The following is a 26,795-nucleotide window of genomic DNA, read 5'->3' as shown; positions in this document are numbered from 1 at the left end:
AATATTTTGAAAAATTATGAAATGGGTGATATTTGTAAAAGCTACACTAGAAACACACACTTTTCACTTACTATTTCAGTAAAGAGAACTTCCCCAAAGAGCAGAAATTCAAGCCCTGGGAAACAGTATAAGGCTTAACAAGAACCTCCAGTGAAGGAGAAGCAAAGGGTGACTAGTCTGAGGTGACATTTCCAAAAACTTATACATTATGGCCCTTCCTGGAAAGATACAAATTCTGAGTATCTCATAATTTCACTGCAAACACAAGGATCTCTTAAAAAGAGACAGTATAATCAGTGTATTAGGAAAGGCAATCCCACGCTGAGTTGCAAGTCCACCTTTTCTTCTCTTGCTCATATCCCACAGCTGCTTTCTATGAGGGGTGCTTCCACTTGTCTTGAGGAGACATGCATGGAAGATGCCTGGCGCTCCTGGCACTTTGTCAGAGCTGTGCAAATACTTGTTTTCAGTAAGCAGAAGCCTACTTAGCCATGAAGCATGGGTCCTACTGATTTAGGAGTTAGCTTTCTGTCATAGGGGTACTGAATCTTACAAAATGGGTAGATGTACTTAAAATAATACTTTCTCTTTTTTTAGACAAATCATACTTATGTGCACATCCGCTTAAGGGAACCCTAATATTTACCTGATTTTTGTGTGGTATAAAATTATTTAAATTCAATAATCCGTCTTCCCCTCTTCTGTTCTTCTCATGAATAGACTAATACCCTGTGTGACTGTCACAGGAGTGTCTGTGCAAGCGATGGTTCCTTGATTTCCAATTCTGTCACTCTTCTTCCTCTCCCGTACTATCACTGAAATCATTGGCAAAAAATCAGGATTCACTGGCAAAAATTCCATAGTCTTCAGGAGTAACAGAAATTTATACTTCATATGGATGCACACCTGATAACCAGGTTACTCCATGGGAAGAGGCAGCAAAGAGTAGGTGAGAATCTAAGCATTAGTCTTCTGGTTTTAACTATTCATAGAAACAGAATGGTTTGGGTTGGAAGAGATCATCCAGTTGCATTAAGTCTTCCCTCTAGCAAAAGCTTAAAGGTAAGCCTGTGTTTAAGTGTTTTCTTGAGCTGTTAGCTTAACAGGTACTCAAAGCAGACAAAACATAGGAATTGGTGGTAAACTAAATGGAAACCGAAATTAATGTAAGCAAAGGCGGCTGGTGACTGAAGCAGGGAGATGTGATTCACCTCACCTGTAGTCAGTGTCAGCTTCTGTGCTAGAAATATTTTTGTGGAATCAAAGAGCTGGTTCTAGACCTTCCTCAACAGAGTCTCACAGATCCTGTACAGACTGCCAGAAAGAACAGAAAAGTTGAACCAGCACCAGCAAGGTGGCAAGAGCAGAGTCTAGGGAATGGTGCAGCTACTAAGCAGTTCTCCTACCCATGGACTAACAACGTGGAGTCACATCAGTGGAGGTTGGTTTGGCTGCTGTAGCCCTCCCAGGCTACACTGCTCCACATTCACCATGCGTTACATTAACAATGCCTTGTGGTTACTCACCGTCATTTCCACCAGCTGGATGATGCAGTATGGATTGCCTCACAGAAGAATTTGTCCCACTGAAATGTGTTATGGCTGAACTGAATATTAGAAACTGATTTTGTCTGATTGCATTTTTAGAACAACCGCTCTGAGAGGCCAGTTTCCTGTTACCCACCACTCCAAGTTACCTCAGCTGTGGACGAGTAGATCTGTGTCAGTGGAACTAAGAGGAGCTGACCTGCCTCTACACTACAGCAGTATCCATCAATAAGTGCACATTCCCTGAAAGCATATTCTACTCCATTTTTTCCAAAAGTGAGAACATCATATGTTGTCTCTTTCTTGGCCTGGTAAACTGAAAGCAAAGAAACCCCCAAAAATCATAACTCAAAGAAATCTCAAACCAAAAACAACCCAAGAAAACCCTCATAGGATGAAACTAGGACAGAATTGCAATGTTTTAGCCATGGTGCATGTAGATAACAGGACAGGCAACGATACAGTACTTTAATCTGTATTGTCTATATAAAACATTTATTTTTGTCTCTATAATGGTATTATAGAAATACACAGAATATTTTATAGAGTGTATTTTAGTGTACTCACTGTGAAAATAACACATTTAAGACAGGGATTTTTATGTCCGAATGTTTTAAATATATGCACTTCTTTGCCTTGCAGTATTACGTTACTTTGAAAACCAAAGTATCAGTTATTTTGTTCTTTGCTCCTCACCAGAGTCTTCTCAATCAGATTCCCCTGGGTCATCTAGGGTGCTCACCACTGTAAGTTATTTTATAAAAACCATGGAAAGTACTTGGGTTTGTAGATTCCTTATATTTGTCTGCATTCATGTCTAGTGCACATCGCTTGCCGTTCAATTCTCCAAGTGCCTTCTTCATAAGTACAGTGGCATATAGTGCATTCATCAGTTTTCACCTCCCGGCCTGCTGGGATGACAGTGGTTTCTGCAAAGCAGTTCGGGCCTAAAAAAAGGAAAGAGTTTATTACGTGATATTTGTAGCACCCTGCAACTCAGCACTGTTCAGTGGTGATCTGGAGAGTGGGAAAGCTCAGGCCAAGCTCAGGCCGCCACGTATGTGAAATGGCCGCGAGCACTGCTTGGTGCAGGAGGCTAAGGCAGCAGAGGAGGACTGGTGGCCCTCCCCGTGGCTCTCCAGCCCTGCATGGGCAGCGGGCTGTGCAGCCTCTCTGTGAACATGCCAGTCTAGCACAGGCCTGGGTGCAGGCTGATGGCGCAGATGAACACAGGTTTAAGCTGGGGAAAAAGCCTGCAATTAATGCAGCAGTGCTGCTGTAGGCTACTAAAGAGTGATTGTAAATGTTACTATGTTTATTTACCATTGGAAACAAGCACTGTATCTTGTGTAGTAATCAAAGGTAGGTTTATTTTCCATTTCATGAGAAAATAGTCCTTTTCCAATAGAATGGAATAGCTCCAGCCTCTTCTGAATGAAGATGCTTTTCATGTACAAAATGAAATATTATATATTATATAACTCAGCAAGTCTACAAACAACCCTTTTCAGAGTAGACTGAAATAACTTCCTTTCCAAGGATGAGGCAGGAGAACAACCCACCAGCACAATGTGCACAAGACAAACTTAGTTCTTTTGAAAGGTGACATCCTCGCATCTCTCTGCCACAGAAGGCTACGAGTGCTGTATTATCCACAGTTCTTTTAAAAAGAAAATCCACACGTGCTTGCAAAGCAGCACTAAACACAACCAACCACCTATTCATCTATACACTGACAGGTCTTTGGAGAAACCAGACGTACAGGGCTGGACTGGGCAGAGGTGGGCAGCCTGCAGGGATGGGGCACAGACAGGACCCTCGGTGCAGCCCTTCCTTGGCCCTGCCAGTCCGACGGATGGTGCTGATAAAGCAGCTCATGATACGAGTTTCCATCTGCGTAAAATGACAGCAAGGAAACTGAGGAATTGAAGTTTTTAAGCAGACAGTGGGGCAAGTGAGCACACAAAAGCTGAGTCAAGAGTGTAATTTTTTCCCACCTTCGCAAAGGGAGGCAGAAGCAGGCGTTTCCTTCATATTTAGAATAGATAAGCTGCCCTGAAGGCATGGCATTTGCTGAAACTACTGCTGTGCATCAAACCAGTAGCATACCCTGATTTAGCACCATTTTTCAGGTTCCCATAACAAAGGGTAAGATATTTTTGAGTTTTTAAAAAGTTTTCAAAATTACCTGACTTGGCACACAAAAGCATTTCTAAGTAAATCAAGACTGTTTCAACTCCAAAACACTGGTGGGCTTTTTGATTAGACATTGCTGCTGAAGGAGCAGAGCATCTCTTTTCCTTGGTCTACAAAGCAGGCTGCCTGCCTGCTGAGCTCTTGCTTGGTAACACCACAATGCCTGACTTCAGCACTTGATACTCATTCAGTGCAGTAGGACCTTGTTTGAGCTTGTTTGATACATAGCATAAACTTCTTGGGCCCTGTTCCCAACTGTATACACTTCTATAGCTCCAGAGAAGTCAGTGGTGATGCACATCTTCACAGGAGATGAAGATCTTGCCATATCACTCGTAAATCTGTCAGAAAATTCAATATGACACATTGCACCAATTCCACGTGCAGTTTGAAATCTACTATGACAGCATTTGTTTTCCTAAAGTATTTCCTGGTACTGTCAGACTGTTTGACCCATTCTATGCTGCTATCAGCAGAGATTTCCTTCCTAGAGCTAAGGTACAGTTGCTGCCATCTCAGTGATGTCTTGAGGCAGCAAGTTCAGTGCAAATCCTCAGTTTTCACACCAAGCACTAGATTGGCACCCAGCGGTCGTTGTTCTTACATCTGAAGTAATGAATCCTAGCTTTGCAATTTATACTGGGATCTAAGGAACTAGAAAGGCATACTTGGTGGTTAATTCATTGAGAGGGTATAACGGGATCCTCACCTCTGAAATGTTTGCAAACTAAAAAAATTAAAAAACATTATTGGGGTAAATGCCACTATTGTCATTTTTTCAAAGTCCTTATGCTGGTCCTGCAAAAAGCTTCAAATGACTTATGTGTCATGCCTCAGTGTTGATAAATGCAACAGTGTAATTAAAATGCAAATGTTGTTATCTTGGAACAAAACAGTCGATACCAGTTATCAGCAGAGAATGTTCAAGCCACTCACCTACGGAAGCACTAGCACCTGTAACCTTGACAACTCTGCAAGCAGCTCTCTGAAGCTTCTCCTCCTCTTCCCAAAGCCAGCTGTGCGCTACAGAGCTGTGCCTATTTCCTCTGCAGCCTGACTGCTTTCACACGGGCACATCTTCTCATCAATTCAAAATATAAGATATAGCAGTTTGGTAAATCGTGTTTTAATCAACTGTTTTCATCACTGTTTTCACTGTTTTCATCATCCCTGTTAAGCGGAATTATGGACAAAGAAATCTGTTGGACTGCACATTAACGCCTCTGCCTGCAGCATAAATCACAGCACACGTTTTTTGCCAATTAGAACTATAGTGACAACCTCTGTAATACAACACTTTGATGTAAGACTGCTCAGCTCCCTCTTAACTGCCCTTTTAACAGCCCCTTGTCACTTCCAAAGCACCCGACAAAAAATCCAGTCAATCTACCCTACAGTTTTATGGCATTCATCAGAGTGGTACTGCAGCACTCTGTAATAGACATAACCTCAACACTTAGCTTAGCCCCTATTTTTTTTAATATAGATATACTTCCCATGCCTCCCCCTCCCCCAACTTCGTAGAGAGATTTCCACTGGTAACAACATGAAAAGATAGATCTTACACTTTGTCCTGGAAGTCCTGAGAACCATGACATTATACAAGAGATAGCTGTGGTGACTGAGATCAGAACAAACAACAGCCAAAAGGAGATGCATGTAGAGACAGAGCAAGCATGTGTAGCCAGCTTCCACCACTTTCTGCATCAGACACTTTATAAATGGCTCCCTGTTCTGGTTTAGCAAGGAGCAGCTTTTGGCTTAGTAACAGGGGAGTGGGTTGCAGTGAAGACCCGGTAAAGAGTTTGCGGACTCTCCCCCGGCTCCTGGGTTCACACCCACCTCCGGCCTGCCTGGGCCAATCTGGCACCTCTGCGATCACTATTTAGGGGATGGGAATTCGGAATACGAGTCAGGAGGTGTAAGGGTGATACAAGATGGAGGCGACCACGCGGACCCTTCAGCCAGAGAAGGAGGAAGGAAGGAGAAGCAATAGACCAGAGACTCCTCTGCAAGCCGTGGCGAGAATGCAAGCTGTGCCCCTGCAACCTATGGAGATCCATGGCAGGACCGAGTGAGCCCGGACAGGCGAGGGACTGTGTGGGGAGACGGCCATTGCCCAGGCCGTGTTGGAGAGCCTGCACGCCGCAGAGCAGCCCCACACGAGAGGCAGAGAGGAGCTGCAGCCTTTGGAACAAGTGCGCGTCGGAGCAGCCCGTGCAGGGCTGCCATGCATGTGAGTTACCCCACGGACTTGCAGGGAGGACTGATGTGGAGTTCACCCGTCCTGAGGAGGGACAAACAGCAGAAGCTATCGGGAACAGACTAACTGAAACCCCCATTGCCTGTCCCCCCGAACCGTTCAGGGGGGGACAGGGTAAAAACACCGGGATCAGGGCTCTGAGCCCGGGAAGAGGGGAGGTGTGGCAAGAAGGTGTTCTTAAAAAGGCTGGTTGGACTCTTCATTGATGTATTACTCTGTGTTGTTTCATTTTGGTTATGTTTTGGGTTTTTGGGGACATGTTTTAGTTGATGTTGCCTTAAATTATTTTTCTGCTTTCTTCCCCAAACCGAGTAGCCTGGTCTGTTTTGTCCTGAAGCTTAAGCTGCAATTAAGCTCTCCCTGCCCTTGAGCAGTTCTCAGCCTCTTCGGTACTCGAGGCTAATCGTGGTCTTTGTTCCCTGATGGGCCTAAACCATGACACACCCGTGTGCTAAACTGATAAGATTTAATAGATTTTGTTATGATTAACCTGTCCAACATCCTGCTGAACCCATATAAACATTACTTGGCAGCAAGGAGGTTCACAGCTCTTGCACACAGGGTAGAACAGTTTTCTGTTGCTGTCAGACACCTTCTACTCACTATCTAAACTTGATATTCCCCAGTCCTCACAGCAGAAGCAGGATTGACCACCCGCCTCCTTTGCCACCTTATAGACCTATATTATCCTCCTCTTTCCTCCTATCACCTCATCCGTGACCTGAGTAGGCTGGTTCTGCATCACCACTGTCCCTGCCCACTTCCCCAGGCCTCTCCCAGTTCCACTGCCTCCTTTTTGGGCTGCCAGGACCAGGTCTGTGCATGACACCCAAGCTGTAAAAACACTGACTTGCACAGTTGTGCAGTGACATTCCTTGGTTCGTTTACTTTCTGCTTCCTGATGCTGGCCTTTCTTGTTGTGACTCGATGAAAAAGTTGAGCTGATGTTTTCATGACATAATCAATTTTACAACAGATAGAAATCTTACAGAAAAAAAATGTTTCATTACATTTGAATCAAGCCTTCTCCTATTTTTCTGTTACAGAAAAGTATCACTTTCCAGCAATGCTACTTGACAGTCTTCCACGTACAGCAAGAGTGTTCCTGTTTTCAGTAACTGCAGGAATGTGCCAGTGAAAGCAAAGCCTTTCCTTCCACGTTTCTGATCTTTCTTCTTTCTGACGTTTTGAGACTTTCTCCAGGATCTACTGCAGATGCCAGAGAGACTAAAATGCTGAGGTGGAAGAAGAAATGTAGACAAGCTCCCTGTCTGCACCTCAAGTTAGCTACTGCTGCAGATGACCTGGGATGTCACAACGGAAAACCAAGGACTCTACCACACCTCAGCTGGAAGTTACACTGGGGAGCTTGGGCAGCCAAGGACCAAACCACAGATGAAGAGTGGCTGTGTCTGCTTCCCTGTGCCCTGGGACACAAAGTCCCTTACCCACCTGCTGAGATAGTTGAGATGGGTTTTGAAACATGTTGACACACCATGGTGAGATAAATTAAGGCAGCACTGCAACATGGCATCACAGCAGCAAGATTGCTGAGATACAGGCATGGTCTCCCTCATCCCTCTCAAATCTAATAACTTCCTTCAGAGATTATATCGGTACCTACTTTGTGCTCTTCCAGTCTCTAATCTCTTCCCATGAGTGTGTATCTCCCTCACTTGATTTTGTTTCCTTCTTACATGGACATGGATATACTATGTCTATCTCCTGCAAAATATCAGCTTGGAAGATAAAGCACAAAAAGCATCTGGCAAAAGTAGTCTGTGACTAGGATTACAGCTGACTCTTATTCTCTCACAAAAATGAATTCATCATCTCTGCTGCTGTCACGATTATGACTGCTCCCAATCCACCACAACCATTTACTCACCTCAGTACCTTTGGATGTGTCATGGTTTAGGCCCATCAGGGAACAAAGACCACGATTAGCCTCGAGTAACGAGGGAAGAAAACAGAGAAACAATTTAATGCAACATCAACTAAAACCCCAAAAACCCAAAACATAACCAAAATGAAACAACACAGAGTAATACATCAATGAAGAGTCCAACCAGCCTTTTTAAGAACACCTTCTTGCCACACCTCCCCTCTTCCCGGGCTCAGAGCCCTGATCCCGGTGTTTTTACCCTGTCCCCCCCTGAACGGTTCGGGGGGGACAGGCAGTGGAGGTTTCAGTTAGTCTGTTCCCGATAGCTTCTGCCGTTTGTCCCTCCTCAGGACAGGTGAACTCCACACCAGTCCTCCCTGCAAGTCCGTGGGGTAACTCACATGCATGGCAGCCCTGCACGGGCTGCTCCGACGCGCACTTGTTCCAAAGGCTGCAGCTCCTTTCTGCCTCTCGTGTGGGGCTGCTCTGTGACATGCAGGCTCCCCAACGCGGCCTGGGCCATGGCCGTCTCCCCACACAGTCCCTCGCCCGTTCAGGCTCACTCACATGGAGCTGCTGGTAACTCTCGGTCCTGCCATGGATCTCCATAGGTTGCAGGGGCACAGCTTGCATTCTCGCCACGGCTTGCAGAGGAGTCTCTGGTCTATTGCTTCTCCTTCCTTCCTCTTTCTCTGGCTGAAGGGTCCGTGTGGTCGCCTCCATCTTGTATCACTCTTACACCTCCTGACTCGTATTCCGAATTCCCGTCCCCTAAATAGTGATCGCAGAGGCGCCAGATTGGCCCAGCCGGGCTGGAGGTGGGTGTGAACCCAGGAGCCGGGGGAGAGTCCGCAAACTCTTTACCGGGTCTTCACTGCAACCCGCTCCCCCTGTTACTAAGCCAAAAGCTGCTCCTTGCTAAACCAGAACAGGATGCTACTGAAGCAAGTAAAAAAAGAGTTTTCAGTTTCTACAGAAGGCAGATTCAGGTAGAACCAATTTTAAGAGCAATTTGGAACCCTGAAGAACCATGAACTATTTCTGTGGTCTATCATTGTGTTAGCATACTGATAGCCAGAGAATCATGGCAAATATCCTAACAGACTTCCAGTAAATGTGTATACATATGACAGGAAGAAGAACAATAAAGGTATTCATGCATTTTGCAATTTTATCCAGCTGCTATGGGAAACCACAAAAAGGCAATGTATGTGATGTGCTGCCTTTCATGAAAGCAGCATTTTGTTGATGCTAGACAGGGCCTTGGTGCTTTTAAGAATAATAAAACCCCTCCCTCTGTTAGGGTTGTGTTTTGTTAGATGCACAGAAAACTGACAGACTGGAAGAAACCCTGCCAAGGGCAAAACAATTAAAAATAGTGGTTTGCCACCTAATTTAGAAAGATGGCTATAGAAGCATCTGCTGTGAGTGGACAGATTGAAGAAAGCTCAATGAAGTTCTCCCGGAACTCAATAGGGTGATTATGTTCTCAGTGGCACTGCTGTGATAAACCTCCAGCACTGGCTGTAATCTGTGTGCCTCTGTGTGTGTGAGTGTATGCACATGCTTCAATTCAGAAGATAAAACAAGCTAGAACCTTACTTAGAGCTGGGTTTAGGAGACTTCTGCTTAGGAGACTCACAAGCCCTGTTTATGATTTAAGTTCTGCTGGTTTACTTTTTTATTTATTGTATGTGACAGCATTCTTAAGAAGCGTTTGGTTCTGGAACTAGTCCTAGAAATTGGAGGAGTGTCCAAAAACTGCACAAAACACAAAGCAAAGCCATCACGGCCACTGGACTGATCCCTTCCACCTCGCTTCTTCCCAACTCTGATCCCCCATTGCCCTGCACTTTACGGTGATGTTAGTGTCCCTGGAATGACAATGCCAAATGCTACCAAATCCAGAGCTGCACAGTTACTTTTGCAGGAACGGAACGGTCCATGATCTGGCCGCTGCTGCTCTCCCCTTGCATTTTCATATGTATTCAGAGAGTAGAATTTCAGATATCTGCTTTTTGTGTACTGAACAAAAAGAAGCAAAGGAACATTGAACGCTGCCACAATCCAATACCACATGAGCCAAATAGAAAGCCTTGGAGCATAAAAGGGCTCAATTAAATAGGAGGCTCGAGTGTCATAAACTACATCAAACAACTTCCTTTATCAGAGAAAGTATAGAAAGACCTGAATACTCTACTTAAAATGATTTTCAAAAGTCCTCCAACTTGCAAAGGGATATTGTGTTCCATCAAAAAATGGCACCAATTAAACATGAGCTGAACATTGTATCTTACTGAAAATTGTATAAACAGTTAGAAGCCAGCAAGTTGTGCATCAATTTTGCGCTCAGCTTTTGACAGCTCAGTCACTGCCTAGGTGATTAGGAAGTTAGAGACATCAGGCTTGAATACATTGGGAAAACACCAATCCAGTGGCTTAGGCAAGAATAAGGCTGTGGGACTGGCACTGCCCACCTGTGGCCCACTTGCTGCCAGCCCTGCCTGCCGGCACCAGCTTTTCACCGCTGTGGCACTCCCAGAAAGCCACACACCTGTGCTGTCCCTGGCTCTCTGCTCCCCCTCCGCCAGCCATGCCAGATGGTGAAGCAGGAAGAGAGGAGGGTGGTTTTGGCCCAGGCTATGCCTGGCAGCACAGTATCCTGCAGAAGCACTCCTGAGGGAGCGGAGCCCTGCAGGGGAGATGGAGCACGCAGCAAACACATCGGCCGTTTGCTCACAGACTATTTTTGATGTCCAGTTAGGGCAGTCACGTCTAAGAAAACAACCTGATGCAAATCTAATTTATCCCTCTGATACAAAAACTGCAGCAGGTAGGATGTTAGAGAAACTGCCAGGCACTGTACGGACAGATGGACTGATAATGATGGTGGGATGTTGTGTGGGCTGCAGCAGGGTGAGCTGGAGAGCCTGCCCCAGCACTCGTGGCATGAGGGCTTAAAACCTCTACTGCTGAGGTTAATGGGGATAACCCTTTCTTCTCTTAAGCTCTTTATTCATCCCAGTGACCCTGTCAGCTCAATGGGGTTACTAGGGGCTTGGTGAGAGACCTGCTCAGCACTAAGAAGTCATCTCCTTAGCACTGGGCGCTGGGAAACATGGATGGCCAGTGGCTACTTAGTGCTACATGGAATTAGTCCATCAGACCAACAAAACATTTCCAGTCAAACATAAATAATTTTAGAATAAATACACTGGCAACTGTTAAATCAGGGGTTCTTTTTCTTATTGAGAATCATAGAATCATAGAATGGTAGGGGTTAGAAGGGACCTTTAGAGATCATCTAGTCCAAACCCCGCCCCCACTAAAGCAGATCCACCTAGATCAGGTCACACAGGAACATGTCCAGGCAGCTCTTGAAGACCTCCAAGGAAGGAGACTCCACAACCTCCCCGGGCAGCCTCTGCCACTGCTCCGTCACCCTCACAGTTAAATAGATTTTTCTTATGTTTAAATGGAACTTTTCGTGTTCCAGCTTCATCCCATTACCCCTTGTCCTGTTGCTAGATACCATAGAAAAAAGGGATGCCCCAACCTCTTGACATCCACCATTTAGATACTTATAAATATTAATCAGATCCCCCTTAGTCTCCTCTTTTCTAGACTTAACAGTCCCAGTTCCCACAGCCCTTCCTCGTATGAAAGATGCTCCAGTCCCCTGATCATCTTGGTGGCCCTACACTGGACTCTCTCCAGAAGTTCTCTGTCCCTCTTGAGCTGAGGAGCCCAGAACTGGACACAGGACTCCAGATCAGGCCTCACCAAGGCAGATTAGAGAGGGAGGAGAACCTCCCTTGACCTGCTGGCCACACTCTTCTTGATGCATCCCAGGATGCCATTGGCCTTCTTGGGCATGAGGGCACATTGCTGGCTCATGGTTAGTTTATTATCAATCAGGACTCCCAAGTCTCTCTCTGCAGAGCTGCTCTCCAGCAGGTCAGTCCCCAGCCTGTACTGGTGCATGGAGTTGTTCCTTCCCAGGTTCAGGACTCCACACTTGTCCTTGTTGAACCTCATAAGGTTCTGCTCTGCCCAACTCTCAAGCCAGTCGAGATCCCACTGAATGGCAGCACAGCCAGTCCTCCCAGTTTGGTGTCATGAGGGAATTTGCTGAGGGTACGTTCTGTCCCCTCATCCAGGTTCTTGATGAAGATGTTGAGAACGATTTATACCAAAATGCTGAATGTAGCGTCATTAAATTCAAGAAAGATTGTCACAGCAAACAGTGACAACTCTCCTAATTAAATAGTCTCCTTGCAAAATTATGTGTTCTGTAAGGGCTATGTTTGGCTTCTTTTATTGTTATTTTGGGTTTTGCCATCGTAACATGCTTTCATTTTTCTTGTTTAAGTTATGACCTTAGGAGCTTGCCTATATAGACAGATTTCTAGTGCTTCACTTGTCCACATTCACTGGAGTCCATTTGCTCCGGTTGCAGTTGTATAGATGCACCTAACATATCTCTCTCCAGGTAATCTGCTGCTGACATGATACACACTAACCTAGAAAAAGGCATCTCCACTGATGGAGCAGCAGCATTGCCAGCTACAGAAAAAAGGAAAAGTTGAGACTCTTCAAGATAACAAAGTCTGTGTAATAACAGAAGTGGTCTGTCAAGTCTGAATGGCTCAGCTTCATACCTGGAAACTTTTGTCCTGTGGCAGTTTCTGAACTGTATCTGTCGTGTGCTCATTTTATCAATTTCCTTTGAGTTACATGACAAAAGACAAGAAACCAGCTGAGACTGATCCCAGCACAACTTATTTAAAATATAAAAAAACTGTTTCACAATGGACTTTCTTTAATATATACTGAAGACTGACTGCCTTCTCTCCCCCTTAAAATATTTTCAAAGATCTGCCTCCTAAAAAAGATAAATAGCACTCTTTATTACAGAGATGGAAGTGGCAGGGATCTATGCCAAAAAAATTAATTATAATTATCAGCATGTCATACATCACTTTAAAATATAATAAATTCTAACAACATTCTTTGCCATGCATTATCAGCTTCATTAACCGAAATAAAAAACTGGACTTCTAAAACACAGGTGTAGTGCATTGGCATCAGAATGCAAACCAAAGAACCCATTTACTTACTAGTCCTAATGAATTACTACTATCTTTAGTTGTGGAGATTTACAAAACATACAGTCGTACATGCTGGTTGATACTGGTATTATATAAATATACCTGTAAACAAAGATGTTAAGTTTTCCTAAGAAAAGATTCTTTATCAGCTTTAAGATGCAGCTAAGTTACTCCACAATTGAGAAAAATCACAGTATTTTTATGAGCAAAAGAGAGCTTATACTTTGCCTTCCATGCTGCCATATCAATAATTCTACCTTTCTTCCCCTTGAATGATTTTCCCCTGGTGATTTTAAACACAGCACTGAGACAGCTTGCTTTGGAAAGATTGTATTTTGTACCTGCTCAGGCAGCCAAAGAGAAAATATCAGAAAGGCATTGCTATGAGAGCACTCCCATCCTTCCTGCCCCTGGGACCCTGGCATCAGCTCTGCTCCTGCAGCTGGCCCGGATGCCACCCAGAGAAGGTCTGGCACTGGCGCCTGCTCCAGCACACTCCTCCCAGTCAGCCACAGCCCTGCAAATGGATTTGTCACTCAGCACCCAACTTTGCCACCTGAAAGTGAGGATCTGGTCCAAGCCTGCAGCCCCCAGGAATGGAAAGGACACTTCTAGGGACATATCACTGTACCTCCTTTAGACAGTGGTTCATGAGCCTGGTCTGCAGGCTATCCCTTTCATCAGCATACAGATGCCTTCCTCATGTTTCAGCCCAATTGCTGACATGGGTTTTCTTACCTTAATGAAGTCTTGCACAGAATCAAGCCTGAGACGCTAAAACAGCATAGCAGCTCTGATGACAGAAATACTCAGGGTAGGAAGAGATGCTTCAAATAAGAGAATCATTGAATCATAGAATACTAGGGATCTGAAGGGACCTCTAAAGATCATCTAGTCCAACTCCCTTGCTAAAGCAGTTTCACCTAGATCAGGTCACATAGGAACATGTCCAGGAGGGTTTGAAAACCTTCAGAGTAGACTCCATAACCTCCTTGGGCAGCCTGTGCCAGGGCTCCCTCACACTTAACAGTAAAGAAGTTTTTCCTTATGTTTAAGTGGAACTTTTTGTGTTGCAGCTTATGTCCATTGTCGCTTGTCCTGTCACTTGAGACAACAGAAAAAAAGTGCTGCCTCATCAGTAGTTATTATCCTGTTGCTCTGAAACTGGGAACAAGTCCGAGCACAACATTTAAGATCTCATTCCTGAGGAGACCTCTCACATTCAACTTAGGAGCATGTCTGAAGGCAGCTGTTTGGACATGCAACCAGATACTAAGTAAGTCTAAATGTATTAGGTTGTAAGACAGAAATCCATTACTACCAGGATTAATTCCTTCCCGTTTCCGTCTGCATCACCCTTACATAACTCATCAGAGATGCTCTGAGGTAGGTAGAGTGGGAAACTGAAGACAGAAGCGTGATTCATTGCACAGGCAAAAGAGTAGGAAGCCACTGGTGGTGTAAGAAACCAAATTAGTGGGACTGCAAGCAGGAAGGGAAAAGGCGGGAAAGCGGGGCGGGTGGGTGGCAAAGTAATTTTAAGGGTTCATCTTTTTGTGGAGATGGAAAGACAACTGATTTGATGTGAGAGACATGAATTAGGAAAGATACAGAAACTGATTTTGTTAAATGCAAAGATTGTCTCCTCCGTGACACAAATCCTCTCATCTCAGAAACAGAAATTGCATGTCGCTCACAGGGGCAGACATGGAAGGATTGGCACTACCCAAAGAAATCTTCTGCACACTATCACTCAACTTCTTAATTTCTGGTCTGAATCCAGCACTTTTCTCACGTGCTACAACATTAAGACCGCTATTTGATACTGCAGCACTCTTCTCCTGAGATGTTATTAGTGCATATTCTTTCTTTCTTTCCATTACACAGGTGTGTGAAATTTGCAGAAGTGCAGCAAAAGAGTCAATTCCCTTAGAGCTGCCAGATTTCTATGTACATGGATGTATGTCAGCTGGGTTGGGGTCTGCTGAAAAAAACCCATGAGGTGGTGCTGATACGCTGAATGCTTAACACTCCCACTGCAACTTCTTTAAGAGGTATCAACTGATCTGGTTTGCATATAGAGCCATCAACCACAATGTCATAGGCTGGGCTGTTTTGGCTAGGAAGATGTAACTGCATCTAAGTCAGACAGAGGGATACAAGCATACCTTCAAAAGAAGTTAAGGCTCATTTAGAGACTGCTGGTTATAGTCAACTGTAACGGACTAGAAATATACCTCAACATTGCTGGCAGGACAGTTTAACACTGCAACTTCATCACCATGGCAACCAGGAAATTTTACCCATCAGGAGCAGTGTTTTACCCTTCCTGCCATTTCGGAGCAGAGAGCTCCAGTCCTCTGCGCATGTGCCTGGCCCCAGGGTCGACTGAAGGCTGAGTTCAACAAGATCTAGAGTGAAGGCAGGGGTGGATTCAGACCCTCCAGAACTTTTGAAAACTCCTTAGTGACAGTACTGGGCACGCACCCCACTGCCAAGTGAGAGGCATGGCCATGCCAAATAGTTCCAGGAACTTATTGACTATGCAATGAGGCAATGCTATAAAAGGTGGGATCAGCAGGGATGGGACGGAATACTCCCCCACCAGACTTGAGAAAACATTAGACTGACAGGATGCTGCAGACTTGTGATGGAAGCTATCGTAACTTTCTCTTTCTCATACATTTCTTTCTCTCTTTTCTGTCTGTGCTATACTTGTTGTGGGCCAAATAAAGTGACTTGACATTTGACTCCGTTTTGAGTCTCAGTTTTGTTCCAGAGAATACATAAAACCTGGTCACAATAACCTTTTTAATTAAACATCATTCAGGAGTTAAGCCCAGCTGTCCCTAGTCACCCAGAATTATCTGACATCAGTTGGAAAGCAAGGGGTTTTAACCTCTGCCAAATTATTCAACCCAAAAGGAGACCGTGACACCAATGCAAGCTCACAAGCCAAATTCCCAGTCAGTAACTGAGCTATTTAAATGTCCTGCCACTAAGCCAAACACACATGAGGATGCAAGCACTACCAACATTACTAAAGCTTCTTTCACAGCAGTAGACATCAAGATCCAGCAAAGATACTCTGGGAGAAGTAAGAGACCAAATCAGGCCTTTTCTTCCATTAATAGCCCAGAAAACTCTGTCCTGACAAAGACCAAATTGGCTTCCAGGCAATGGCCACCAAGATGGCCAAGCTAGCACTAAGAAGCTGGGCTGCTTCCTGGATCTCTCTCATTTTTTTTTCCCATCAGGCCCCTGGGGCAATTATGGAGGCATGAAAGCCAGTCTTTGTATTTACAGTAATCATATTACTGTAAGCCTATTCTTAAATATTTCCACATATTATAAGTTTCTTCTTGTAAAATTATCTCCAAAGGCAAGTATTATGGAAATAAAAATTCTGGGGGAAAAACAGCTGGTGTTTTTATGTTTATTTGAAAGCTATGTTTACTTTCTCCTAGGCAAAACCAGAGCCTTATGAAATTGTAAATGATTCCCAAGACACTTGGAAGTGATTTTCTTAAAATTCAGATTAGTGCAGTAGAAGAAGAGTAGTAAATAAAATGAAAGTGGCAAAACTAACAATTTCATTTTACTTTTCTAATGAAGTTATCACTCCAAAGTGTCCTACAAACAACAATTAAGTGCTTGAATTATGATTACGATGTTAGCTACTTTATTTGTCTTTGGGGTATTCTTCTACTCTACGGTAATAAAAATCATCACTGCTCACCTACTTGCAAACACAGCATAAGAAAGACCTGGGAAGCTGGTGTGGAATAGAAGTTATTATTTTACAGAAATCCTCTAGAAGACTAAATTAAAAGGAGGAGCTCCTAAATCTAGAGTGGATCTGAGTGTTAATTTTGTGTGATTCAGAGACATGAAAGGGGATGTTTTCAAGAGAAGAATCGATGTCCTAGCAAAGGGGGGAATGTCATCACACTCTGGAAGAAAACCATCAGCTCCTCAGACTTCTCTTTTGCAAGGTGTGGTTTATTCCTGTCTTACTCAGGGGCTTAGTTTGCAAATATTCTCTTTGTACTTGACGCTAGAGGCTTTAGCAGCCCAATACATACTTGTAAAGTCTACAACCATCAATGGATTAGTAATTTCTGTTCTCATTCTTTATTCCAAGTATTTGTGTAATTTATGCACATTCCATTGACATCCGTGTATTAACGTGCATAAAAAAAGACTTCTGCAAGGAAAGCTTTGGATGTGTTTTCAGGAGAGGACAGATGATCCAGTCCACAAATGGCAAATAGCCTAAGAGTCATATGAGGCTAATCGTGGTCTTTTGTTCCCAGGTGGGCCTAAACTAGGACAAGTGAGGAAAAGTTTAAAACATAAATTAATTCTCTCACTGGTACGTTAGAGATGAAGAAAACAAAGAATTACTACAGTCTGAAAAGCTTTCAGGGCTCTAGCATTAGTAACACAAACATATCCACACATTATAACACTCAAAAATTAACAAGGTAGTTCTACAGCAATTGAGTTGCATATGTCATCTGTATCTACCAAACACTAAAAAGCCACTTGCGTGGCAAATATTTAATGTTCTCCACAGACTTTGTGACTCTATAAGCCTTGTTTATGTGTCCCCTTTCTCCATCTTCTTTCCAAAAAGAAAGAGTGGCTGCCTTGTCAGTCTGTTCTTGTCAGGCACCCCCATCCCCTCCAGCACGTTAGCTACTCATAGAATCATAGAATGGTAGGGGTTGGAAGGGACCTTTAGAGATCATCTAGTCCAACCTCCTTGCAGAAGCAGGTTCACCTAGATCAGGTTGCATAGGAACATGTCCAGGTGGGTCTTGAAGACCTCCAAGGAAGGAGACTCCACAACCCCTCTGGGCAGCCTGTTCCGCTGCTCCGTCACTCTCACGGTGAAATAGTTTTTTCTTATGTTTAAGTGGAACTTTTTGTGTTCCAGCTTCATCCCATTACCCCTTGTCCTAGTGCTAGCTACTATAGAAAAAAGGGATGCCCCAACCTCCTGACACCTACCATTTAGATATTTGTAAATGTTAATAAGATCTCCCCTCAGTCTCCTCTTCTCTAGACTAAACAGTCCCAGTTCCCACAGCCTTTCCTTGTATGAAAGATGTTCCAGTCCCCTGATCATCTTGGTGGCCCTGCGCTGGACTCTCTCTGGAAGTTCTCTGTCCGTCTGAGGAGCCCAGAACTGGACACAGTACTCCAGATGAGGCCTCACCAGGACAGATTAGAGAGGGAGGAGAACCTCCCTTGACCTGCTGGCCACACTCTTCTTGATGCACCCCAGAATGCCATTGGTCTTCTTGGCCATGAGGGCACATTGCTGGCTCATAGTTAGTTTATTATCAATTAGGACTCCCAGGTCCATCACTAATCCATGTTCCTTAGCACCTACACAGGTCTACACAGCTTTTAAATATCTCCAAGGATGAGGACTCTGTCACTTCCCTGGGCAGCCTGTTCCAGTGTTTAACAACCCTCTCAGTGAAAAAGTTCTTCCTAATAACCACTATAAACCTCCCCTGGTGCAACTTGAGCCCATTTCCTCTTGTCCTAGTTCAGCCACCTGAGATGGACTCAAGTCCCCTCCTTCAGAAAGACAAATACTGAGGAAACACAATGAATAATTATGGGCATCTGGCATTGCTAATCTATTATTTTAGTATATTATAAATATATTTATTTGGATGTTCCCTAATTCATGCTTGTAGAGTAATGGTACTTGCAGAAATCATAAATCAAGCAGAATGTGAAGCATCTTTCAAAGCAGTTCTGTATTAATTGCAGCCTGTGAACTTTAGAGGAGAAAACAGATACCTCTAATCTTTTAATAGAAATGCTTGAAGTTTCTTCTGGCACAGATTTAATGCACATAAGAAAACAAAATCTGCAGTTAGAACACCAGAAACACTAGAGGATAAACTCAAGTAATAACCAAGTTTACCCATCTAAATTTGGATGGGAAGTCATCCTTCTATCTGAAGGCTCTTTCCCAAATGGAGCTGCAGGACACAGCTGGAACTTGCTTTTTCCTTCCATGACGACCAGGGGATGGGAAAATTAACTCTTTTAGTGATGGAATTAACTCCCTTTGTCTATGCCCCAGGCTGTCACTTACTGCAAAGGTACTACAGAAATATTGCGCAACCACAGTGCAGAAATATGCCAGAATATAATTAGTAGCAAGTTCTTAGAGCTGTGGAGAACCTCCTCCGGCTATTTTCCTGATTTTTGGTTTGTAAAAGCTTTACTGAGCTGTTGAAGGATTCAAAAAGTTCTTTAATTAAAGAAAAGAAAAAGAAAAAAAAAAAGACCAGTTTTTCAGGCAGAGCAAGGATGTGCAAGAAGAGCTAGGTATATGAGCAGAATGGATTAATTTCTGTCCCCATGGACACTCCTCTTCTGGCTTCTTAAAAAGTGATCATGGAGGTGCCTAATGGTTCAGCCCCAGAAGTGGGTCTGGCTCAGAGTTGGGGAGAGTTTTGAGCAACTTCTTACAGGAGCCATTTTTACAGCCCCTTCCCCATTACAAGAAATGGCTCCACACAAAACCATGATAATAGTGAATATCAACTATTCCTGCCAAAGCTACAGCCCAGAGGAGCAGTCATCTTACCATTTTTTCTCCCAAAATCTGAGCTTTGTATGATTTTTTATTAAGTCTATAAAATATTCCACCATGGGTTTATATCTGAGAAGGGAAAGAGATTCATTAACCTACAAAAGCAGCAAAAAAACAAAAATAAAAAAACCCAACAAAACAGGGAAAAAGGTTAAAATTGTGCTCTTTGTGGAATCTAAACCAATTTCACCCCAGCATTAATTGTTTATGAAGAGGTTCATCTTTCATTTGCAAGAAAACATTTTCATTGTCAGAATAATATTTCCATTTTTGTTTTGCCAAAATCTGATAAAATGAATAAATGGAGCCACAAGTTACCCTGAATTTCAGACCACCAGAAGCCAATGCGAATGCAAAATGGGTTTTATTACATATTCAATGCCATGGACTATCCTGAGGTCTACAGGCAGACATTTGACAAAAGGAAGACATGTGCTGCTATAAAAATACATGGCTTTCTCAACCTGTACCATATTTAATGGCATAAATCACCACAAACACTGTCATTATACGTCAGTCTGTATACGATATTCTTGTTGTAATGCTATTATCAAGACTTTGTATCATTTAAATAACTTCAGACTATAATTGTGAGTACAAAACCAAGAATGGTATTTTAAAACATCAACATCAGACATGATCTGATGTGTTGGAGAAATTTTGTATGACGGATGATTTAAAATATGTTGAAAATATATTACAAAATTATTCTTTTTCTATGTGGAATATGAAAGAAAAAATATGAGAGAAAAAATATTTCATGTTTGTTTCCTTCTAAGCAATCCTCCTTTCAAAAGAAGGGTTTTGAAAATCTTGAAGAGAATAGAAGCTTTTTTGGTTTTTTTTTTTTTAATTAAGGTATTTACGCCTCCCTTTACTTCTTTTTCTCTTTTTCCTCTTTGCTTTTATTAAATGAGGGAGCCTAGCCATGGGAAAGGAAAAAAAGTAGTAAGTACTTTTAGTAGGAAAACTTAACTTTACAAAAATTTAAAAACCAAACTTGCACTAAAGCAGGCATTATACCAGAAAGAATTGTAAAAAACCAAATCCTGTGGATACATGCTTCATTCCTACTTGATGCTGATAAACTTACAAAGCATCTTCCATAGACCTAAGAGTCCAGTCACTACTGTATGAGCCTATTAAGTATAACCCTATTAAGATGATTTTCTCTGATACTGAAATACAAGTGCCTCCAGGGTAAAGCAAAGCCGATACAGTGACACCAGCACAACTGTATCAATACTTTAGGCAGAAAAACTGCTCAGGATGGAATCTGGCCAACAAATAGGAACAAACATACGAGGTGTTACCATGCATGCATGTCTTCCCAAAGAAAGGGTCCACGGCCATCCCAGTGCTTCCTAAATCCTCCTGTTGTAAGCCTGTTCCATGAAAGTGATGCCACTGAAGAGCCAGTGTCTTTTCTGCATTACCTTCGCTTCTCCTGAGTGCCTCTCAGGTGAGTCAGTACCCCAACTTTTGCTGCCACGCTAGGCCTTCTGATGTTCTTACACAGAACGGCTGTATGCTGTAAAATGCCAGGAAGCTGTGACAGAGGTCACTCTCATGGGAGTTACAGGAATTTCATGTGTGTTTACTCCCAAGGGGTTGACAGGTTGGAAAACTATCACGTCATGTCAAGTACAAATTCTCTGGTATTCTAATTTCCCGTGATCCCTCAAAGGACATGTTATTTTCTGTGTAGGATTTTACGTAGCTGCTGTAACAGGATGAAGGATGAAACCTTTTGCTCTGTGAGCCATTTTGGCACTGCTGTGCAGAATGCTGTGTCCCAAAGACCTCATTCCAAATTCATCCAGCACAACCTTACACCTGGAGTGTGCCGTGGACCCCATCACGATGCACAGGGGCATCTGTCCTTCCCCATAAGCCCCAGACACTGGGCTTCTCCTGACAAGTCCACATGGCACAAGTCCTGCTAATCATGATGGAGTATGGGCAGTGCTGGTGATACTGGGTGCATCTATACATTCAGTCAAATACATTCAGTCAAATAGGGATCAGGACAAATGGAAAGAAGGTTTGGGTTTTTTTTTTAACAAGGGGGGAAATAAAGGCAGAACAGAGTAACTTGGCTTTCCAAACTCATACCATAAAAATTTTTTTACTTCACTAATATGTTATATATGGCTATGGTAATTCAAAAACTGATTGCAAACAGAAACATATACTGCTGCTTGATATAATAATTTCTGTGTATATTTGAAAACTGCATTTCTAAGAAACATATCAAGTCAATGAAATTTTACCTAGGCTTTGCATTCTGAGAACACACTGAAGTCACAGTCAAATGGGCCACTGAGAAGAGAGAACAACTCCCCCTCAACTTCCCCTTCAATAGATCAATCTTATATAACAGACATAACTCATGTAGTTGTTTCTGTGTTAAAGTAGCATACACACAGACACACACACTCAATTTGTTAAGAAATTTAAAATTACCTATCTGCAACAGAAATGAAGCAAATATATATTGACAGAGGATCGGCATGGAAATCAACTGAAAAGCATGGATGGCTGCTTAAGTGGAAATTATACAGAATGTTCTCAGAGACACTAATTATGATACAATGTAGTACTATATAATAAAACTGTTCTGCTATAATTCACTGTCAGGCAAGAAAAAAAACAGATGAGAGAAGAGAAAAAGATTTCTATCCCCATCCTTTTAAATATAAGAAGGTTCTAAAATATCTTTTTTTTTCAAGGTTACAGGGAAACTGTGGCAAAGCAGAGGTTTGTATGAACATGTTTAGCAGGGATCATAGCACATGAAAAATGAGCCAGATCCATGGCTGTTACACACCAGATTAAATCCATTGACTTTTAAGTGTGAGCTTGAATGACTTGCACTAAGACCTCTGCTGAGAATGCAGAACAATGTTGATTTGCTGCACAGTTGTTAAGTTAAATGATTATAAATGAGGGCAAGAATTCAAGTGTTTTCCTTTTGAAGGCAAATATAAACTTTCGGCATGTAATCAGCACCTTTGCAAACTGGGAAAAAAAACCCACCGAAAGTAAAGCTAGCTGTGTCCAGTCCTGCACCTGCCAGGTGCAATGAACCTCCCTGGTACAGGGAGTGAGGAACAGTCACAGACACACAGTCTGGCACGGCAGGAAATGTCCAATACAGAGGCGGTTACTTTACGTTATGAGATAATTTGGAGAGACCAATTGGATCCAGGTTTGAAATGGATTTTGGTGAGACATACAGTGGCCAGGTCTGTGGTTAAAAACGCTTCCAGAACATCTTCTGGAATGGACTCAAATGTGAGTTTACACCAGAGACAGCTGAAAATTTCTTAAGGGACCCCTGTGTGTCAAGGATGTCCTCCAGTCCTTCCCAGTGATCAGTGCTCCAAAAAGGGAAGAGCCAGACTGGGGCTTATGGCAGAGACCTTGCAAAGCACAGCTGGAGGAATCAGAATTAAAAAATGAAAACATGCAGGGGCCCCAGGGAGCTCTACCAGGGCAAATGGGCAGCTGATGACAGACCACACACAGACCAGCCTCTGCAGTGCATTAATCTTTCTGCACAGCCCAGAAAAACAGCACAAGACAAACATTGGGTGCGAGGAGTCTGCAAAGCCATCCTAGTTTTAGGATCAAGCTTTCAGGCACTTCAGACCATCTGCAGAAATGAGAGCAACTTGCAGGCTGACTAACCACTGCTTGGCCCACAGCTACTGCAAACAGGATTTGCAAATTCTTCTAGCATTGGCAGCTGACAATTTTATCATATATGTACCTAGGATGTTTGTCTCACTAGTACCTATGGTTCAAGATAGGAAAACATCTGTGGCCCTGGTTTTATTATTAGAATGATTTTCTGCAAAACCACACACTTTTAAAAATTATTTTTAAGAACCTCTCCCTAAAAAAATCACTCCTCTCTCCCCATCAGACCTTTACATCATCTGCAGTAACTGCATTAATAAGCACTAGCTTCTACAAAGATGGATGGGAGTTTAGGGAAAAGTAGTTATCACTCAGCACCTCATCTCTGGACATGCTAAACTATACTTGCATTTATTTCTCAGTTCCTGTGCTCTCAGTAGGTGATACAAATGGGCACAGATACCAAGTTGTTCTAGCAGCTGACTATAAACAAAAAAAGGCTTTTGAAAATATGTTTGTTTGAAGGATTAAAATAGAAAGACTCTATGAAGGATTGGAAGACAAACAGTAGCAAGTCTGAAACGTCTCATCCCTTAAGCTGCAAGAGTCCAGGTATGGACCAGAAACTTCTGAAACTTAAGGAAAATTTTACCTAGCTAGAGGTGTGATTAAACATGGTTGGAGAACACACTTAAAAGCACCCCAAGGACTGCTCTTGGCTTCATGAGTTTTGTCTGTCTTGCTCAAAACATGGAACTTGTCCAAGCACTTTCAAGAAAACACAACAGACAATCAGTCTGCTCCTCGTGCCCAGCTGATACTCAAGGGTCTCATCCTCAATATGCCAGCTTGTAACTTCCGAAATTGGCACTGTGTGTTGAATCATACCCTTACAACAGAAATACACACAGTGAAGTTCCTTGCTGTGGGAAATAAAACCCGAACTTGTAAGCAGAAGAATCTTTGAAATTAGATAATGCTTTACGTTGAAAGGTGATTACCTAAAATGTTCTAACATAAAATACAGGATGGAGCAAAAAAATTTATTTAGAGGAAACAGCTGCAGGTTAGAGGAAAAGAGAGGGAAAAATCTATTATCTCATCAACATCATCTCATGAACCTGTGGGTCAACGAAAGTTAGCCTAACCTATCTAACAACGGAGATGAGCTGCAGAACAAGTTTCTCTATGTCTTTGATGAGGTGTCCTTCCAGCTGACCAAAGACCCTTGCAACAAAATCCCTCTTCTGAAGTCACCTCTGTAACACAAATGACTTGGACTTTGTGCTTCATCCTACACACAACAGACCCAAGTCAGTCCTACTTAATATTCTAAATCAGAGGAAAAAAAGTGTGCATGGTCAAAACACTAAAATATAGTAAAAAACAGAAGACTGACAATGACAATAATTTCTTCTTTTACACAGTTGCCAAGATCTGGGTTTGCTGTACTATGCCTCTTTAGAAACAGATGAATTTATTTCAAACACTCAAGCAGCATACAAATCACAGGGATGTACCCATGCTCTGTCTGTCCTGTAACCAGCCTGAGAAGAACATCAGCTGCATGGGAATGCTATTTAGGCCAACAGCTCTGCATGGCTCACTTTAAAGCCCTTACTGCAATAGACCTCAGCTCTGTCAGCATCCTGTCCACCTGTCCACAGTGCAAGCCGAATACTTGATCCTGTGAGTAAACTGCCTTCATTCATCTGGCATGAGAATTCAGAACAAAGGAAAGCAGAAAAAGACTGACAAAGTCTGTGTTCTGCAAGACTGAAATTCAAAGTTACAGGTTTAATTGATGGGGTTTTTTGTTTGCTTGTTTTGTTTGTTTGTTTGTTTGTTTTTTAAAACCACTCTGCTATCTAGAAAACAACAAACAAGAGCTCAAATTCCCTTACAAAAGAAAAGAAATGAGCATACAAGTGCATACTTCGTTTTTCCAGATAGTCAGCACAGCTCGCTTTCACTCACACTGTGCTTGGTACCTCTGTTTCAACAGTGCTATACTGGAGCAAAGCCAATGAACTCGTTTTCAGTTCCTTTGCCTCTTCTCTTTAATCTTTGCCTAAAAGAGAAACTGGAGCTGTTTAAGGAGCAGCAAGTCCATCTCTTGAAAAGAGTATCTTATGGGTCTGGAGGCTCAGGACTTCCTTGGGCTGTTGTGCCGGGCAGCCAGGAGCAGCAGTGGAGTCTGATCCCAGCAATGAACAGTTCTGCTTGCTCCTCAAAACTCAAAAAAGGGATAAAAAACTTCTGAGTAGTATTATTATTGGGCTCATACTTATGGGCAACTATTACAGAGGAGATGACAACTTCATCACCTGCCCAGAATCACTATCATCCCCAAAAATCTACTAGCAGAATCTGTGGTCATCTTATGGTAATTATAAAATATCCATTTTAATTAACCTGTACTCTTCCAAGGAAGTAATCAGAAACTCTAATAATCAAATTAAAGAAAAGAAAGAATTGTGCAACTGTATTTTTTATAGGAAAGTGCCAGTTTGTGGTTCCTTTACCTCTGAAAGACTGAAAACTGCAAGGAAAGAATTTATTCATGAGCTTCCAATTTTCATTAATGCTTCCTCTTGTAACAAGAATAGGGTATGAATACAGTATGCATGGCCAATGGAATGTCATATGGTGTACTTATTTCTTATAGCAGTTTTTACCAAGTTGTAATACTGAAATAATTAACTTAAACCCTTAAAATATCGACACGGTATGTTTACTACCAAGTCTTAAAAATAATTGGGTCATTGTCATTAAAAGCTCCTTAACTGACTGCAACTTGAAAGTGCTCGCTATGATGGAGCTATGATGAGATATGAACATGTTTATAATCCCATTTTTAATGCTTTGTGATCTAAACAACCAAGACATCAAAGATTTGCACAATTTCTAACAGAGCGTTTTTCAGTTTAATGGCATCCAGTTTTCCATTGCACTTTCCTCTTTGTCTCACACCCTTCAATCTTCTTATTTATTTGAAATTACATTAAACTTGCAGCAAAGACACACATGCCACTATAAAACTACACCTGTATGATCCCTGCAGTTGCACCCCTTGTTCAGAGCAGCCAGCACTGCATCGCTCAGAGGTCGCTTTGTTTCCTTCTCAAATAATCGTTAGCTTCAAAGCACAGGCAAATGAGTCAACATATCCTCTAATTATCAATAATCCAAACATGGCTTACGGAGAAAATGAACGAAAACACTGATGGGCCAACTCCCCACTACTGGTTTTGTCCCAGTTTCCACTGGAGTTTAACCAAGCTTTCATGGACTAGTTTGACAGCACACCCAACTACCACATTGCTGCATACTGATATGTATCCTTTAAACCAAAGGTAGCTGATAGACGGTTCTCTTCTCTGCCACAGGGTGTTAGAGTGGCTTCTGGGTGCAGCAGCTGCCCCTTGGGAAGCACTGCCAGCCGGCTCAGCTCCCCTGGCATGGCAGCGGCCCATGCTTTCAGCTCCAGCCATACTGGAAACAACCTCTTCAGCCCTCT

At 42.8% G+C, this 26,795-nt stretch overlaps 1 protein-coding gene across 2 annotated transcripts in view; it reads right to left on the bottom strand.

Annotated features, from left to right (window-relative positions):
* Window positions 1–2,120: 2,120 nt before the first annotated feature.
* The window catches only part of VWC2 (von Willebrand factor C domain containing 2), a 58,337-nt gene continuing 33,662 nt past the window's right edge, over window positions 2,121–26,795 (bottom strand). For both annotated transcript variants that reach the window (XM_061995506.1, XM_061995507.1), the window contains exon 4: window positions 2,121–2,494. In XM_061995506.1, the coding sequence (XP_061851490.1) occupies window positions 2,343–2,494 (152 nt within the window). In that variant the 3' untranslated portion in view covers window positions 2,121–2,342. The remainder of the gene's footprint in view (window positions 2,495–26,795) is intronic.

This window comes from Colius striatus, chromosome 4, assembly GCF_028858725.1.
Source record: "Colius striatus isolate bColStr4 chromosome 4, bColStr4.1.hap1, whole genome shotgun sequence".
NCBI lineage: Eukaryota > Metazoa > Chordata > Aves > Coliiformes > Coliidae > Colius > Colius striatus.
This window is presented reverse-complemented; position numbering and strand designations above follow the sequence as displayed.